The 14,450-nt window shown below is 42.7% G+C and overlaps 4 protein-coding genes across 4 annotated transcripts; 1 reads left to right on the top strand and 3 right to left on the bottom strand.

Annotated features, from left to right (window-relative positions):
* Window positions 1–784: 784 nt before the first annotated feature.
* IL334_001414 (uncharacterized protein) lies at window positions 785–2,467 on the bottom strand (the record flags this gene model as incomplete). Its single annotated transcript, XM_062933171.1, has 1 exon — window positions 785–2,467. The coding sequence occupies one exon, from the start codon at window positions 2,465–2,467 to the stop codon at window positions 785–787; it is 1,683 nt and encodes a 560-aa protein (XP_062789222.1).
* An 818-nt stretch (window positions 2,468–3,285) lies between these two features.
* Window positions 3,286–5,324, bottom strand: IL334_001413 (uncharacterized protein; the record flags this gene model as incomplete). The annotated part of the gene is made up of 6 exons (XM_062933170.1): window positions 3,286–3,855; window positions 3,950–4,118; window positions 4,178–4,314; window positions 4,421–4,651; window positions 4,729–4,965; window positions 5,031–5,324. 6 exons carry the CDS (start codon window positions 5,322–5,324, stop codon window positions 3,286–3,288), a joined length of 1,638 nt encoding a protein of 545 aa, XP_062789221.1.
* A 916-nt stretch (window positions 5,325–6,240) lies between these two features.
* Window positions 6,241–7,778, top strand: IL334_001412 (uncharacterized protein; the record flags this gene model as incomplete). Its single annotated transcript, XM_062933169.1, has 8 exons — window positions 6,241–6,408; window positions 6,472–6,483; window positions 6,562–6,652; window positions 6,777–6,955; window positions 7,053–7,083; window positions 7,153–7,169; window positions 7,265–7,504; window positions 7,605–7,778. The coding sequence occupies 8 exons, from the start codon at window positions 6,241–6,243 to the stop codon at window positions 7,776–7,778; spliced, it is 912 nt and encodes a 303-aa protein (XP_062789220.1).
* A 579-nt stretch (window positions 7,779–8,357) lies between these two features.
* On the bottom strand, window positions 8,358–10,713 carry IL334_001411 (uncharacterized protein; the record flags this gene model as incomplete). The annotated part of the gene is made up of 4 exons (XM_062933168.1): window positions 8,358–8,805; window positions 8,939–9,488; window positions 9,642–9,703; window positions 9,803–10,713. 4 exons carry the CDS (start codon window positions 10,711–10,713, stop codon window positions 8,358–8,360), a joined length of 1,971 nt encoding a protein of 656 aa, XP_062789219.1.
* Window positions 10,714–14,450: the final 3,737 nt, after the last annotated feature.

Here is a 14,450-nt window from a genome sequence, read left to right as displayed (position 1 = left end):
AACGAATTGTGACGAGCAGGCAATGTCCGAAATGAAAGGTAATATCAACGAAAGTCAGAGCGAGGTAGCGATATTTATACCTATGCGGATATAAACCATCCGTCTCGAAGAGCATGGCTGCAAATCGAGGCAAGGCATCTGGGATAAGCAAATACTGAACAAAAGGAGAGCTGCATAGCTTTCCCTTTGACATGACATGGTAGATGATGCTGATCGACGACTCTCGGTACGATATGTTAACATAAACGTTTTGTTTTCGGATATGGAAGACCTTGAAAGGTTGACGCGCTTCTCTTGTTTCTGACAATATTTTAGAAATGACAACTATCGTAGGTGAAACTCCTGGGCTATTCACTAGTCCACCAGAGGTACTCATCTGACGACATCAGAGTGGCCTCTGTCACATCGCATTCAGGTGAGACCGACTACACAGCCTTCAATGATCATGATTGCGTGCAATTCCAAGACATCGTAAAGGTGCTGGCCTCAGGTGTGTGGATCACTGCGACTCTCATACAAAGTTTCAGGATCACATGAAGAGACATTAATTTTATAACACAAGAAAAACCATGTACAAATCTTTTTTTTTTTCGGGTTTTCTATTTTGTCCTATACTCGATTTACCTCAACTTGACCATTTCACTCAAATATCCATCGAAGCCATTCAGCATCTCGATCACCTCATTCTTTGCACATCGATACGTTTTGTGATAGACAGACTCTTATGTACACCTCCTGTCGGGTACAATATTCATTGCCTCCATGCTGTTTAATTGGCAGGCATTTACTCAGGATATGGTCTGCGGTGTCCTGCTCCTCTTCCTAGACTTCCCCAGTCTACGGATCTTTGAGACGACTGATCAGCGGTGTCTGGGAAAGCGGCTTCTGGATCCTGATTGCTCCCTACGTATCCTGAGCTTGATCCTGGCCGTGGATAATGCAAGGGGGCACCTGAAAAGCCATGGTCACGAAGGTCATTACCATACCGACCTCGTTTGTTTTGAGAGCCATAGCTCCCGACTGGAGGCAGGTCATCATATTCATCGCTAGCTGATGAGCCTAGGCCACGAGATCCAAAGTGTCTTGATCTACTCGCTGCATCATTGCGTCCCTTCGAGAGATCTCGTAGGTGTACCTTGAATCTGTCAGAAACAGACTGGTCCTGCATATCTCGCCAACAAGCCTCGGCATGATGTTCAAAATTCGCACAACTTGCAGTACTTGTTCCTTCCTTCATGGACACATTGAAAGGATAGGCTGCTTCATGTCCCTTGATGCGTTTGACGGGCTCGTCACAGTCTTTGAGACAGCACACTTCGTTGGTGTATTCTATGTTGGGATGACCTTGTTTCCAAAGGCTTGCGCTATCCTCGCTTGCAAAATATGCCCCACGTTCTCTAACACCTCGTTCAAATCTGTCCGCAAATGCACCTGCCAAAAAGTCTTTACTGACTTGCTCTGTAATATCATTTTCTCTGTCTCTGTATCGTGCGAAGTATGGATGTTCGGCCCCGTTAGGAAGTTCTGTTGGTCTAAACCTCCAGTATGACTCAGAGTAAGCCTGGCCCATAGTCGTGTTTAGCCACTCTTTTGGTCCGCCGGTTCCACTGGGAGCGTTGTAAGATTCAGATGGTGAAGAGTCCGTCATCGTCTGAGATCGCTTTGTCGACAATGAGCTTGGAGGTGGTGGCATAGAGGTCGAAGCTGCTGGTTTGATACCGGCATTTGAAGCTTTTGCATGCGCTTGTTTGAATCTCGCGGTCGATTGGATCTTACTCGTAGCACACCTTATGCTACAGACCAAATGGTCCTTTTTGGTTGTCCCGTCCGGCTCATCACAACTCACAGATACTTTCCAATCTAAGATCTCGGGGTTCTTTGGAAGCAATGTACCGCAGCCCAAACTACTCTTACCGACCTTTTCGAAGAGATCTTTGTGCATCCCGGCTGGCAGCCATTGTCCATTGGTTGAACCAGCGCAGCGACGCCAATCTCCCTGCTTAAGCCCAGAGACCAGGCTGTACTCCGTGATTTTCCTTTCAGCTTCGGACAGGTGCTTGTCACACTTTTGAACGCCCCGGCTCGCAAGGTTGTGAAAGATCTCATGGTAAGTTTTATCACTACCTAATATTGTTAGATAGTCGACTCTATCAATCTGTGCCGCTTTCATCCGTTCATCGTGATCGGGTGTCTGATGACCACAAGAATCTTGACCAAGTGATTCACAATCTAAAATCTGTGAGCGTAATCTGCTAGTAATTCCTGAATGTATTCTGCTCAGAGTGTCGGCACTGTTCATCATACGAATGTGCTTCTCGTTCCATTCCATGATCAGGGCTGGAGTCCACTCATCTTTCGAAGGATCTGGTATCCCTTTGGGGAACTGTTCACCATTGAAACGGACGAATTGTTGGGATCTATCTGCAGACTCAAGGTCGATTACGTTATCAGAAGGTACAGATGTCATCTTTGACTGAGCGTTGGAAGGTAAGGTCGACGTGAATCAGCTCGAAACGATGAGCTAGAAGGATTTCCAAGTGACTGTGAGCATAAGTCAACTTATTTCCCAGAAAATTTGAATGCGTGAAATACTCAGTCTGTGACACTGACTCAACTATTGTCGTACTCCCGTATAAGTTCTTCAATGAACGGAGATGAGATAGGATACGTTCAGAGAGTTGGAAAGGGATGGAAATTGGAATTGATAATTTCCATTTTAAAAAAGGATTATCGCAGGATTAATCACTATTTATATATTCATGATTCTGGAATACAAATGTGTCCGCACTGTTCAGTCGCTCAAACTCGTCCCTTGTCCCGCTTAACAAAGATGACGGCAGTCGTCTTCGAGTCTTCTATCATGGAGAATTTTGAACCGAAGTGTCAAAGGAGGAATTGGGTCGTAATGTAGGTTGGACCGAGGAGCTCGTAAAGGATTGACGAACGATGATGCATCTGTGTAAGCCTTCTATATCACATCACCTTTGTTGATATAACTCTTCGTATATCACCTCGATTCCGATTGCACAGCATCGACCCGGCCTTCTATCCAAAATTTGTTGTGTATGGCATTTCGTTATATGGTCTTCAACAAATACAGTAAGGTAAGTAGATCATTTGGACATACTAGTATTGCTATTCCTATGAGACGATGCATCGGCGTGTATTACAAGATGATATACAACAGACAGTGATATTGGGGTGATTTACAAGTACACTGACCAGACAGAATATCCGTCATTGAGTGAGAGTGAGGGATGCGGCGATGGGTATGGGTTGGGACCGTTATTCAGCTGCAATACGTTTCTCGTCTTTCTTCAATCGTTCTTCTTGACTTCTCCTTCTTTCAGCGTCTTCACGCATTTGAGCATCTTCATATCGTTCGTTCCACTTCTGTTCATCTTCGTTGTTGCTACTGGTTGGTTTCGCTTTGGCTGGAGCTTGAGCTGGGGCTGATTCAGCTGATGAAGGTTTCACGGATTCTTTAGCTGAGACAGGATTCTCCAGGACTGGTTGAAGTTTTTCCTCTTCTTCTTTCTTAGCAGCAGCGACGGCAGCAGACTTGGCTGCTCTCTCCTCGTCTTCTAGTCGTTTCTTTTCTGAAGCGCGTTGAGCTAATTTTTCTTCTTCTACTAAATCCGCTAATTCAGCAGCAAGTTCATCTTCATCAACTTCAACCCTCTTTCCCCCCATAGCCAATTCGCCACCGATTCTAACAGCTTGATCAATCTCTTCTTGGTCTGCCATGGCTTCAGCAAGAGCATCTGTTGTAGCCGCGATTCGATCTGGAGAGAGTGATGGGTTGGAAAGTACAGATTCAAGTGTTGATGTTGAAGTTTCATATGCTGCCATGATCTACCACCACAGACAGCATCATAATCAGCAAATGTTATTTCGATATTCTGATATATGTCATTCCTGGGAATACAATTTGAAACTCAAAACTCACTTCGACATCTCCTTTAGCTTGATCAATACTTCTAATTACCGATCCTAGTTGCTCTGAAGATGCTACTCTTTTAGCCAACAGATCTTCAAGTTGTTTCTTCGATCGAAGATATGATAAAGCTGTATTTTTCTGATTGTTCGCGAGATGTTTTTTGGCTTTTTCATGTGATCTAAGATTACATTTTCGAATTCAGTTTAGGTTAATATGAGAAATTCTACGTGAACTCACTCGAGAATTTGTTTTTCTAAGCCTGATATTTGTTTCTCCACTTTACGTTGAGCGATAATGATTGATATTACTCCTCGATCAGCTTCGGTAACAGGATGATCAGATGGTATTTGATTGGTATCAAGCACTTTGATGACCTGAAAGATGGGAAACGTCCATCAGCACTCCGTCAAGACCGTTCGATGATGCGTATTTGTTGTACAGCACTGGTTCAATATGCATCTCTAGATTATAAGCACTTACCGTTCCATCTGTGACTACAACTCCAGTATCTCTATGTAACCATCTAACCAAAACTTCAATATCTCTCAAGCTCAATACATGTACACCGGCAGGTAACTTTTTCGAACTTGAGCTAGCTGGGAAACAAAATTTTGCGTACTCCTCACGGAAGCTATCGAGATCGTACAACGCGTCGGTGTAAGTAAGTATAGGATTTTTCGATATATATGAATTGAATGAAGACGCTGCTTGCTACAATTTCGTGATAGTGGTGAGTGTTATTCTGTCTATACACGATGTTAAGTGAGAAGAGAGAAGAGGATGCGTACCTCAAGTAATGGTATATGAACGTATTCTTTCCCTTTACCATGTTTCGACCATAACGTTTCTTCTTTCTCTACTTTATCACCTGATGATCCGAAAGGATTCAGTTGTCCTACGGCCCACCATAATGGTCTGCCGATATATCGTGATGTGAGGGAGGGCGGAGCTTGTATTGGGGATAGTGATGATTGGAACGTAGGTAGCGGGTAGAGTGTGATTGGAATTGTCGTGGTGAGATTCGCCTTCGATAGAGAATCAGCAGCTTGTCAAACACGGAATGTAAGAGAGGCTCAGTTAACAAGCTCACTATTACACCACCTATACCTTTTGGTCGTTTCCCCTGACAATCTTCCAAACGACTTAAAAGACCATCATCCACTTTGATGATCAATCTATCACCATCATCCCCACCGTTTAACCAGCCTGTTCTGAGTGTTTCTTCCAATACTGATGCCCACCACTGTGTATTCGCGTTGTAACCTGTTGGATTTGTCGTGCGTTGACTTGAAGTGGAAGCGTATAGAGCTTGTATTCGAGCTGAAGAAGGGGGTGCGGTTGGAGGCGGATTAGTCTGAAGGAATGGTGGAAGTGTTGTATCCATCGTCGTACATGAAGTTGCAGGATTAGCGCAAAAGCAAAACACAATACAGGTCCACCAACACGGCGTTCAGATTAGTTCCTTCGTTTTGAATGAGGTGATATCAATCCTATTCACCAGATTACCGACTGATGAACTGAAACTCCATCTTCATTTGATTTGTTATTGATTGATTTTTCTGTTTTCTTATCCGACGTGATGTGTTAAAAATCAATTGTGGCAGAAGGAAAACATGAAAGTGGCGAACTGAAAGAAGTAAGTCTGTCGGCAAAGTGAAGGAACAGTTTGGTCTTATCTTATCTCCCTCCATTGCTTGGCATGGGGCTATTGGACGTATATCGAATTGTCGCCTGATAGTACATCGTGATTCGCCAAGCTTTGATACTCTTTCATGTATTTTGGACACAACGAATTTGAGGTATCAGTTGGGTTGCTTTTAACGGGTAACGATCATTGCCAATTTTCCGAATGACAACTGATAGAATCGTTCGAACATTTCGCTCGAATGAGTCGATACTGGCTCCACCAGGGACGTCCAACGTGCAGCCACTGATCATACCACTCGGAAATCATCGTGGTTCACAAGGTACTCAACGATTCTCTCTCTGTTGACCTTTTATTATCGGACCCTCAATTATCTAATGTACTGTATATCCCATAAACGTGCATGGAGCACCACGTGGAGCCATCATTCTTTCCCTCTCGTAAGGCCCGTCTTCATTGCGTGGTGTCTAGACTCATAAACGTTTTTACCACCTATTCGAATATATCAGCCTTGTGCGCCTTGGGATGCATGCATGTCAGGATGATTATATATGGATTGACTTCAACGCTGGAATCGAGGGTTGGAAAGAACCCCTTGAAAGAAAAAAGCAAGAGATTTGAACCGCTTGAGGAAAACCTCAATTCGCCAGCCAAAATGCTCCCTCTTGTAACTTTGATCGCTATCATACCCTCACTCGTATCAGCTTGGTCATCGGATAATCATACTTGTGCATTGACCGCTCCTATCTATTCATGTGAAAATACAACTACGATCCAAGATACTTGTTGTACACCTACTCAAGGCTTGGTTCTTGTTACTCAGGTAAGTCTTTCATATGCCGATATATTGTAACGCTGATCACAACATGACTACTCTCTGATCTAGTACTGGGATACTGTGAGTGGAAATGTGTAATCTTACCTTTGGTTTCCAAAAGTCAGGAATTCCTGCGCTTACATGAATCGAGAGTGATAGTATACTGGATTAGAGAGTCAAGGTTCTGTTCTACCTAAAGATTCATGGACTATTCATGGTCTGTGGCCTGATAGATGTGATGGATCATATGGTGAGTGTGTGTTGGATACTTTTGTCTTGCTTTGGTGCTTCTGAATACCTATCAGTCGTCTGGAGGGATTGAAATTACAGTGCCTTTGAGGTACTTTTATATTGACGAGTTCCGAATTGACTAGGTCAATACTGTGATTTATCAAGACAGTATGATCCTGTTCCTTCACCCAATACGACTACTGGTAAATCCGATGGGACACCTGTTGAGCCTTGGACAGGCGGTGATATCATCACTCCGTTACTTGAGAAATACGGTAAATACGATCTACTAGCTTACATGCAGAAATATTGGAAATCCCAGGTATGTACGCTCCGCCCTTCCTCGTTTTACAGGAAAGGGTAATGGTACGGTACAGTATGGTGGTGTGGTATATTGACATCGAATTGGGAATGGATAGAATTCACCTGATTGGACTTTCTGGCAACATGGTGAGTTTCGTGACGATCTCTTCCGTTGATCCAGGTATAAGGACTAACGATATTTTGCTGTCGTTGCAGAATTCAGTAAACACGCTGTAAGTGTCCTACGAGGGAACTTAAGGTAGCAAGTACTGAACCGATTTACTCCCTATTTTCCCCTTGATCTATTTTCTGTTTTCTGTTTTTCCAGACTTGCTTCTCGACTTATGACGTGGGATACGAAAATACACCCAATTGTTATGGATCGATATATGAAAACAGTACGGAATCATCCATAATTGATTTTTTGAATTCAGTTATAAAGAATCAAATTCAATATCCAACTTTTGATTGGTTGAGTGAAAAAGGAATTTTACCTTCTAATATCACTGGATATCAATTGAATGAAATCCAAAACGCTTTAACTGTATCTTCTGGTGCAGAACCTTATGTGAGCTTTGTCATCGTCATTCCCTCGCTTCCTTGCTTCCTTCCATGCATGATAAAATACCCAAAAGAATGCTTAGCTAATACGGGCACCCATGATACAGCTGGGATGCTATGGTCCAACCAAACAAATCTTATCTGAAGTATGGTATTATTCACATTCTTTAGGAAGACCTCAAGATGGATTCTTGAAACCTATCAACCAGACTACAAAATCGAATTGTAATACTACTCAACCTATTTGGTACTATGAGAGAACTCAAGGTTCAGAGTACTAGAATAGATTCAAGAATCGGTACTGTCATTCGCACAGTTTAGGGGACAAAGGAAAAAGAAGATAAAACTTGAAAGAGGAGAAAAAAGATCAGATATATAATAAGAGATCGAGGGGCTGTTCATAGTTTAAATAGTTAATACACGGACGTGATTCTAAGAAATGGATCGATGCTTTTCAGTCATGATGGGGTCATAACCCAGATGCCAGAGCCGTGAGACACATTCGGCTCTCATGATTGAGTCTCTATATTGCGAATGCCTTAGTCGTAATTCGTTATACATTACACTAATATTCGTCGTGATCCATGTACGAAAATAGCAATTGTCCATTTCTGATATCCCGTCTTCCGTGGGTCGCATTACACGTTCCACATCCAATTTCCATATCCATATATCCATATATCCGGTTTCCATATCCGTATTCATGGCTTGTTCATGTTCATATCCATATCCAGCCCACGTCCTAGAATATAATCCATCAAATCCAATATCCACAATCTAGATCAAATATTATACCTTTCTCCAGCTTTTGCCATGACAACAACTACACCGACCCATAAACCTATACCTCGGGCGGCTAGTCACCAACCCCACTTATCATCTTCCATTTCCGTTAAATGTTCATTTTCAAATACTGGTTTATTTTGATTATTTGAGATTGTCGTAATGATTGATTGTTTCATTGGAGTTAAAGCCTTTCCTAGATCATCTTGATCCGTTGATCTGTCATATAAAGGCTCTTGGTCATCCATCAGTGAAGTTGGGACGTTCTTGGGAGACGAGGCCATTCCTCGTTCTCGACCCGTTCCACGAGATATGGAAGAAATAGGTTTGATATCCAAATCAAAACCTAACCCAACTGTTGCTGGTGGTGATTGAGCTCTTCGACGAGTGAAGGAAGTTGGAGTTGCGGTATTATTTCTTTGATTAAATCGATCTCGTTTTGATCGCATTGCAGAGGCGTTGTTGCTGGAAGCAGAAGGGGTAGTATTTGAGTCCCAGGGAGTGATGAGTTTTTGTAAATTGGTTCTGGTTGTTCAGAAAAGTATATTAGCAATGCCTCGAATGTAAGCTTTGTAGACTTGGCTCGGTTCGATTTGTTTCACGACGTCTTGAATAACATATACTGGGAGAGGTGGGGAGTAAGTCAAACAAAACTCACAGATCCAATTTCGGACCAAATTGATTCCAGTCATCATGTCTTCTTTCTTCCGAAAGATCACTTTCGTTACCTTCTGATATCATTGATTCTTGATTGGGGACTGTTCCTCCTGCAGCGGCACCTACTGTCCTCCATAATGTGCCCAAGAACCTTTTCCCACCCTGAACCACTTCTGGACCTAGGTAACCTTCTGTTTGACTGATGAGACCGCTCAAGACAGCGGCGCCAGTCTCACTAAGAGCGCCAGTTGAGGATATCAATGTCGAAGCTGAAACGGAAGCGGTTGCAAGCGCTGAGGCAGGATTGATAGGCTCATCTATCGTAGCTAGGGAAAGTGATGATCCGGATGAAGTAGAAGTAGAATTGGAGATCATACTCATTGGTCGGCGACGACTTGGCGGATATGGCTGTGACGCAGATTGAGACCGGGTGTGGGTCTGGGTGCTGGCGTGAGAATGAATAGGATCAGGTGGTGATAGGACTGATCTGGAGACGATTGTCGTCCATCGTGATTTCAGTGAAGCCAAAGCATTCTCCTGTGCTTGTAATTCTGCGATGGTACACGGCATCAGTAATTGATTCGGTGTCAAGACCAGAAGGATGGGCATATAGGATGCTTGAAACTGTTACGAACAGTGATTTGAATTGGAATGGAAAATAAAACAAAATAAAAGAAAAGAAATCATTCTTTGTATTCACTCACCTTGCTTGATTTCAGCCACTCTTCGCTCTCTTTGAGCGATATGAGTTAGTAGATCGGCATGTCTGTCAATCAAATAGGTCAGCTCTGATGTTTTGTCGATGTCCGCTGATGTACAAGCAACAGAGAGTGGATCTGGTGTAGATGGATGAATGACAACTCACTTTTCAGCTAGAGTTTGAACGCCGTTACTTCTTTTATGTTCCCCTTTGTTGTTTGCAATGTCCACTTCATTTTCGCTGTCTACCGTCTCCTGGTTATTCTCTTGTGTGACTTGTTCGACTTCATCGTCTACTCCCCAACCACCATCACCTCTTCCGAATGATTTCCTCTCACCTGTTCTAGGTGTTTGTTGCTGGATAGGCATAGCAGGTGAATAACTTATACTTGCTCTCAAGCCCATTCTTCTTTCTGGCCTTCTTGTATTTCCAGGTGTAGAAGGTTGATCATGTCGATGTGAGGGAGACATTGATGGATTTGGTGAGATCGGAATTGAACCTGAATTTGTATTTGAGTTCGGATTTGGGTTTGAAGTACGATCTAATTCTAAGGAAGGTGGTCCACCAGAGCATAATGATAATCTTTTCAACTTGTTGTTGTTCGGCGTTGGCGGTGGATCATCGTCATTGATAAGGATTAGTGTGGAAGGAGGTATAATCATACTTCTCCTTTTGACTTGTTTATCCATCGATGACGACGATGGAGCTGAGAACGGTGATGAAGGTGGGATGTTCAACGTTGATGAAGATGACATTCCCAGTGGTCTTAGACCTCTACTCGTATTTCCCGAAGTATACGTTGGGTTGTTTTGTGGTTGTTGTTGTTGCTGTTGTTGTTGCTGTTGTTGTTGCTGTTGTTGTTGCTGTTGTTGATATGATGATAATCGTGAGATATTAGCTGGTGGAGCAGGAGCGGAAACATGGACGGGGAAATAGCTGTCCGTGCTATTCATGTTATGGTTCGATTTCCTTATCCCATTATTACTATTTTGGCGAGGTATTAGGGGTGATGAGCTGTAATGACTTGATCGTGAATGTGGACACGATGGTGTGGAAGGTGGATTGGATGATGACATGATTTGGATATGGATACTATGGATACTATGGATGCTATGGATACTACGGATGCTATGGATGCTATGGATGCTATGGATGCTATGGATGCTATGGATGCTATGGATGCTATGGATACTCTGAAACACTATCTACAATACACGATGGGGTATAATGATCAGATGAATGGTGGTCAATGCGTCGTCGTCGTTGTTGTTAAGACATTGTTGTATGTTGATGGTATCGGGATGATCAGGAATGTTGTTGTTGATTAAAGGAATGTTTTATTTACACACACACACGCGAATGATTTTACTTTGATTTGGTGGGGGTTTATGTTCAACTTATTCATTACACCCACATAAAGCGAGTCTGGTATGGTGAATTCAAGTTGATATGACTTGTTGGTTGTGGAAGAGGCAAGTAGGGACAGTCGATGTAATACCGTAATTGAACCTCGAAAAATATCGATTCCTGCAGATTTGTCATTCAGTACATACGCAAATAGCGTCCCAGTCCAATACACCGTAGGAAATGATGCGTTCGACAGGTTACCAATGCAGCTGGGCAAACTTGTTGGGTCGATGCCGGAATAGCAGATCTCCTCAGTCCCTCCTTCAGCACGTACGTTCAACGCATGTGGCTGATCAGAAGAATCGAGAATGTACGTCTGCAGCAATGACAAATGGGATAGCTTAGCACGTAATACAACAGACCAAAGCCTATCGTAGTTGAGCTCAAGGATGCCTGGTGTGTCTTTGAAGATTGCTTAAGCAACCTGTTTCATGAGTGGAAGGATCGTTTAGGATATGGGAAGAACAATCTCAGGTATACCAGAATGATAACAAGTGTAAAGGCTGAATAGCAGCCGTAGTAGGAATGAAGATATTCTCTTTCGTTTAGCTTCTCCCTTGCAGTTACAGCCGCATTTTGAGCTTCTGATTGAGGACCATGTTGCGGATGGATGCTGATTATACGGATTTCTGTACTGGGAATATATGAAAAATCGGGACGAAGCGTTATTCAGGCGTCTCAATTTGTACATAGCTTATTACGACTTATTTATGATGTTTATGCACGTCTTACTCAGAAGAGGCAAGGGGACTTACAGGATCGTTTCGAATTGGGCGCTTCACGTAGAAACAGACTGCAGATGATCCTGAGTCACGGAAGAAGAAATATCGCTGTCTCGACCTGTCTGCTAGTCAGCTACGAGTCATAATTGTTCTGTTTCTACCCGATATTTCAGATTGTCCATCTTGATTCCTGGTCTGATTCCCTCGAACTATGCGATTAAGGTGCTCATATGACCAAAACAAGGACGAAATTGGCTTGAATGACCTCATGTTCAGAACAGCCTTTATTTTTCTTTTCCACCAGAACAAGTTTGTCCTCTCAGCAATGTCGATGCGGTTTCGGCTTCCAGCAGAAAAGAAATGATCGTATAACAGCCCGACGGTCTGGTGACTATTTCATCGACATATTTCAAAGCTGTTTCAAAGCTTTTCAAGCAAGTATTCATCATACCCTACGTAGAAGGAATGTTAGGAGATGTATGGGATGATAACACAACGAAAGGGTATCACACAACCAGTTAGCATGGACTGTTAGTCTTGAAAATCAGTTAGTTTATACCTTTTAGTTTTAATCCCCAAACTAAACTATATATCCGTGAAATGGGCACCGGCACAGGGTGAACCGAATTTTAGCTTTCTGTCAAAGCAATAGAAGAAAAAACGTAAGATCGACGAGTGTTGATTTTTTGTTTTCCCTAAGAATGATCAATGAATTGACGAATGAACGAGCTTGATTTACAAAATCTCTGTCTCTTACAGTATCGCTTCAAATAACCTATGTTCATGCTGATGTTGCATGACGAAATTTGCATCTGAGATATGATACAGACGGACGGAGTACTGACAAAGTGAAAGTGGGATTGTGATCCAGGGGATGTTATTTCAGAGGACGCCGCCTTCCCGGTACCATTATTCTTTATTTTGTGGCTTGGGAAAAAGGAGACTAACCTTTGCCAGTTTCCAGGAAAATAATGCCACAAGGCCGCAGCGTGGTGGCGTTTCCCATTTCTCCTACCTCCTCTCAATCATCACTTTCGGTCGAGAACTGGAGATGAGATCACAGAGCATCGTTCGGAATACTACAAGTAATCATTTAAAAAGACCTTTACCGAGAGGAAGCGACTCACCTTTGTTCTCGGGAACGCGCATATAATAACGCATGTACGTTATTCCGGTAAAAAGATGTGATGGCCACCCACACCCCCCCGAGAAACATGGGAAATGAACAAAATACTGAATAATTTAAAATGTAAAATAAATGCTTAATTTCAGTTTCGGAGAATTCGATTGTTTCGGAGATTTCATCATTTCTTTTTCTACAAATAAAAAGAATAAAAATACAAATAAGTCCACTTTTTCTACAAATAGAAACGATGATTGATCTACGTTGATCATGTTTATTTGTATTTCCTTCAATTCCTGTATCATCCTCATCATCATCATCATCATTTTATCCCAACAAATACAAATACAAACTCATTCCTCATTCCTCATTCCACTGTCTCTCCTTTTCCTTTTCCTTTTGCGAACTGGCTCCAACAGACTCTTCCCCTGGACCCTCGTGGGGGATATCCACTATACATATTGATTTCCATCTCATGCGGGTTTGATGCCTGGAACCAGGGAAAAACATCCGGGAAATCTTTTCACTTCATGTTCTTCTTCTTCTTTGTTCCACTCTAACACCACCCCTCTTCTCGATCAACCCCGTTCCAAGTTACCTCTTGCAGAGTCATCTTTGACTGTGCAGAGCAGAGAGAATGAGGGTGTCCGTTCGGGATTCAAGCTAATGGTGACAGGGAGGTATATCTCAATTATGAGCCGCCGCTTTCCGTAGAATTCCACTCGTCTCCTTCCTCCCTTCCCCACCCGATTCTCACTCTCCCACTCGTCAGCTGCGTATTTACCCACTTTTCGCGTACTGCTGGACCAAGCGCAAGGGGCGCCCGGTGGAATAATCATACACAGGGCTGTGACATACCTCATCACTCAAAAACAGTACGGTCGAGATCATGAGCGTCATTCATGCCATATTTCGTTTCCTTGTTTTTACTCTCCTCTTGGACCCATGACCATCTTTGAAGAGAGAGAAAACCGATCGACACCACAAATTCACACGGTTGAAATAGGACAAACCTCTCGTTCTTCGTTACCCAATTGAGAAGTCGTCCGGAATCCATACATCTTTTCCCAACTTTTTTTCTCCTTTTTAAACGTTCTTCGGAGATCTTGTCAGAAATAACTTTGTTGCTTCGGACTGATCCGAATTCTACCATATCAAAGACAACAACTACCAACTACCTTCATTCGCTTTGTCCGATAAGTCTGAGAAGCAGCGTGTTTCACTTGCTTTTGTAGATAGTCCATCTACATCCGAGCCCCTTATTCCTTTTACGTACAAAAGTCAACGGCATTTTGATCTGCAGCCGGACAGGAAAAAAAGGGTAATCCCATACACAAAATACAAAAGAACACAAAAATACAAATTCATTATCTCGGACATTCCAGCGATTTTTAACATCTGCCATCTCATCGATAATCGGTATTGGAATTGGAATTGGAATTGGTGTTGGTATCGTTACCATTGATTGTGATTTTGTGGGAAAAAAGGAAAAGGAAGACGGAAGACGCAAAAGGAAAAGGAAAAGGGATTAGGGATTTTCTTTCTTCTTCTTCTTCGCCAT

The sequence above is a fragment of the Kwoniella shivajii genome, chromosome 2 (genome assembly GCF_035658355.1).
Source record: "Kwoniella shivajii chromosome 2, complete sequence".
Taxonomy (NCBI): Eukaryota; Fungi; Basidiomycota; class Tremellomycetes; order Tremellales; family Cryptococcaceae; genus Kwoniella; species Kwoniella shivajii.
The sequence above is the reverse complement of the archived record's forward strand: the minus strand, read 5'-3'. Positions and strand labels throughout refer to the sequence as shown.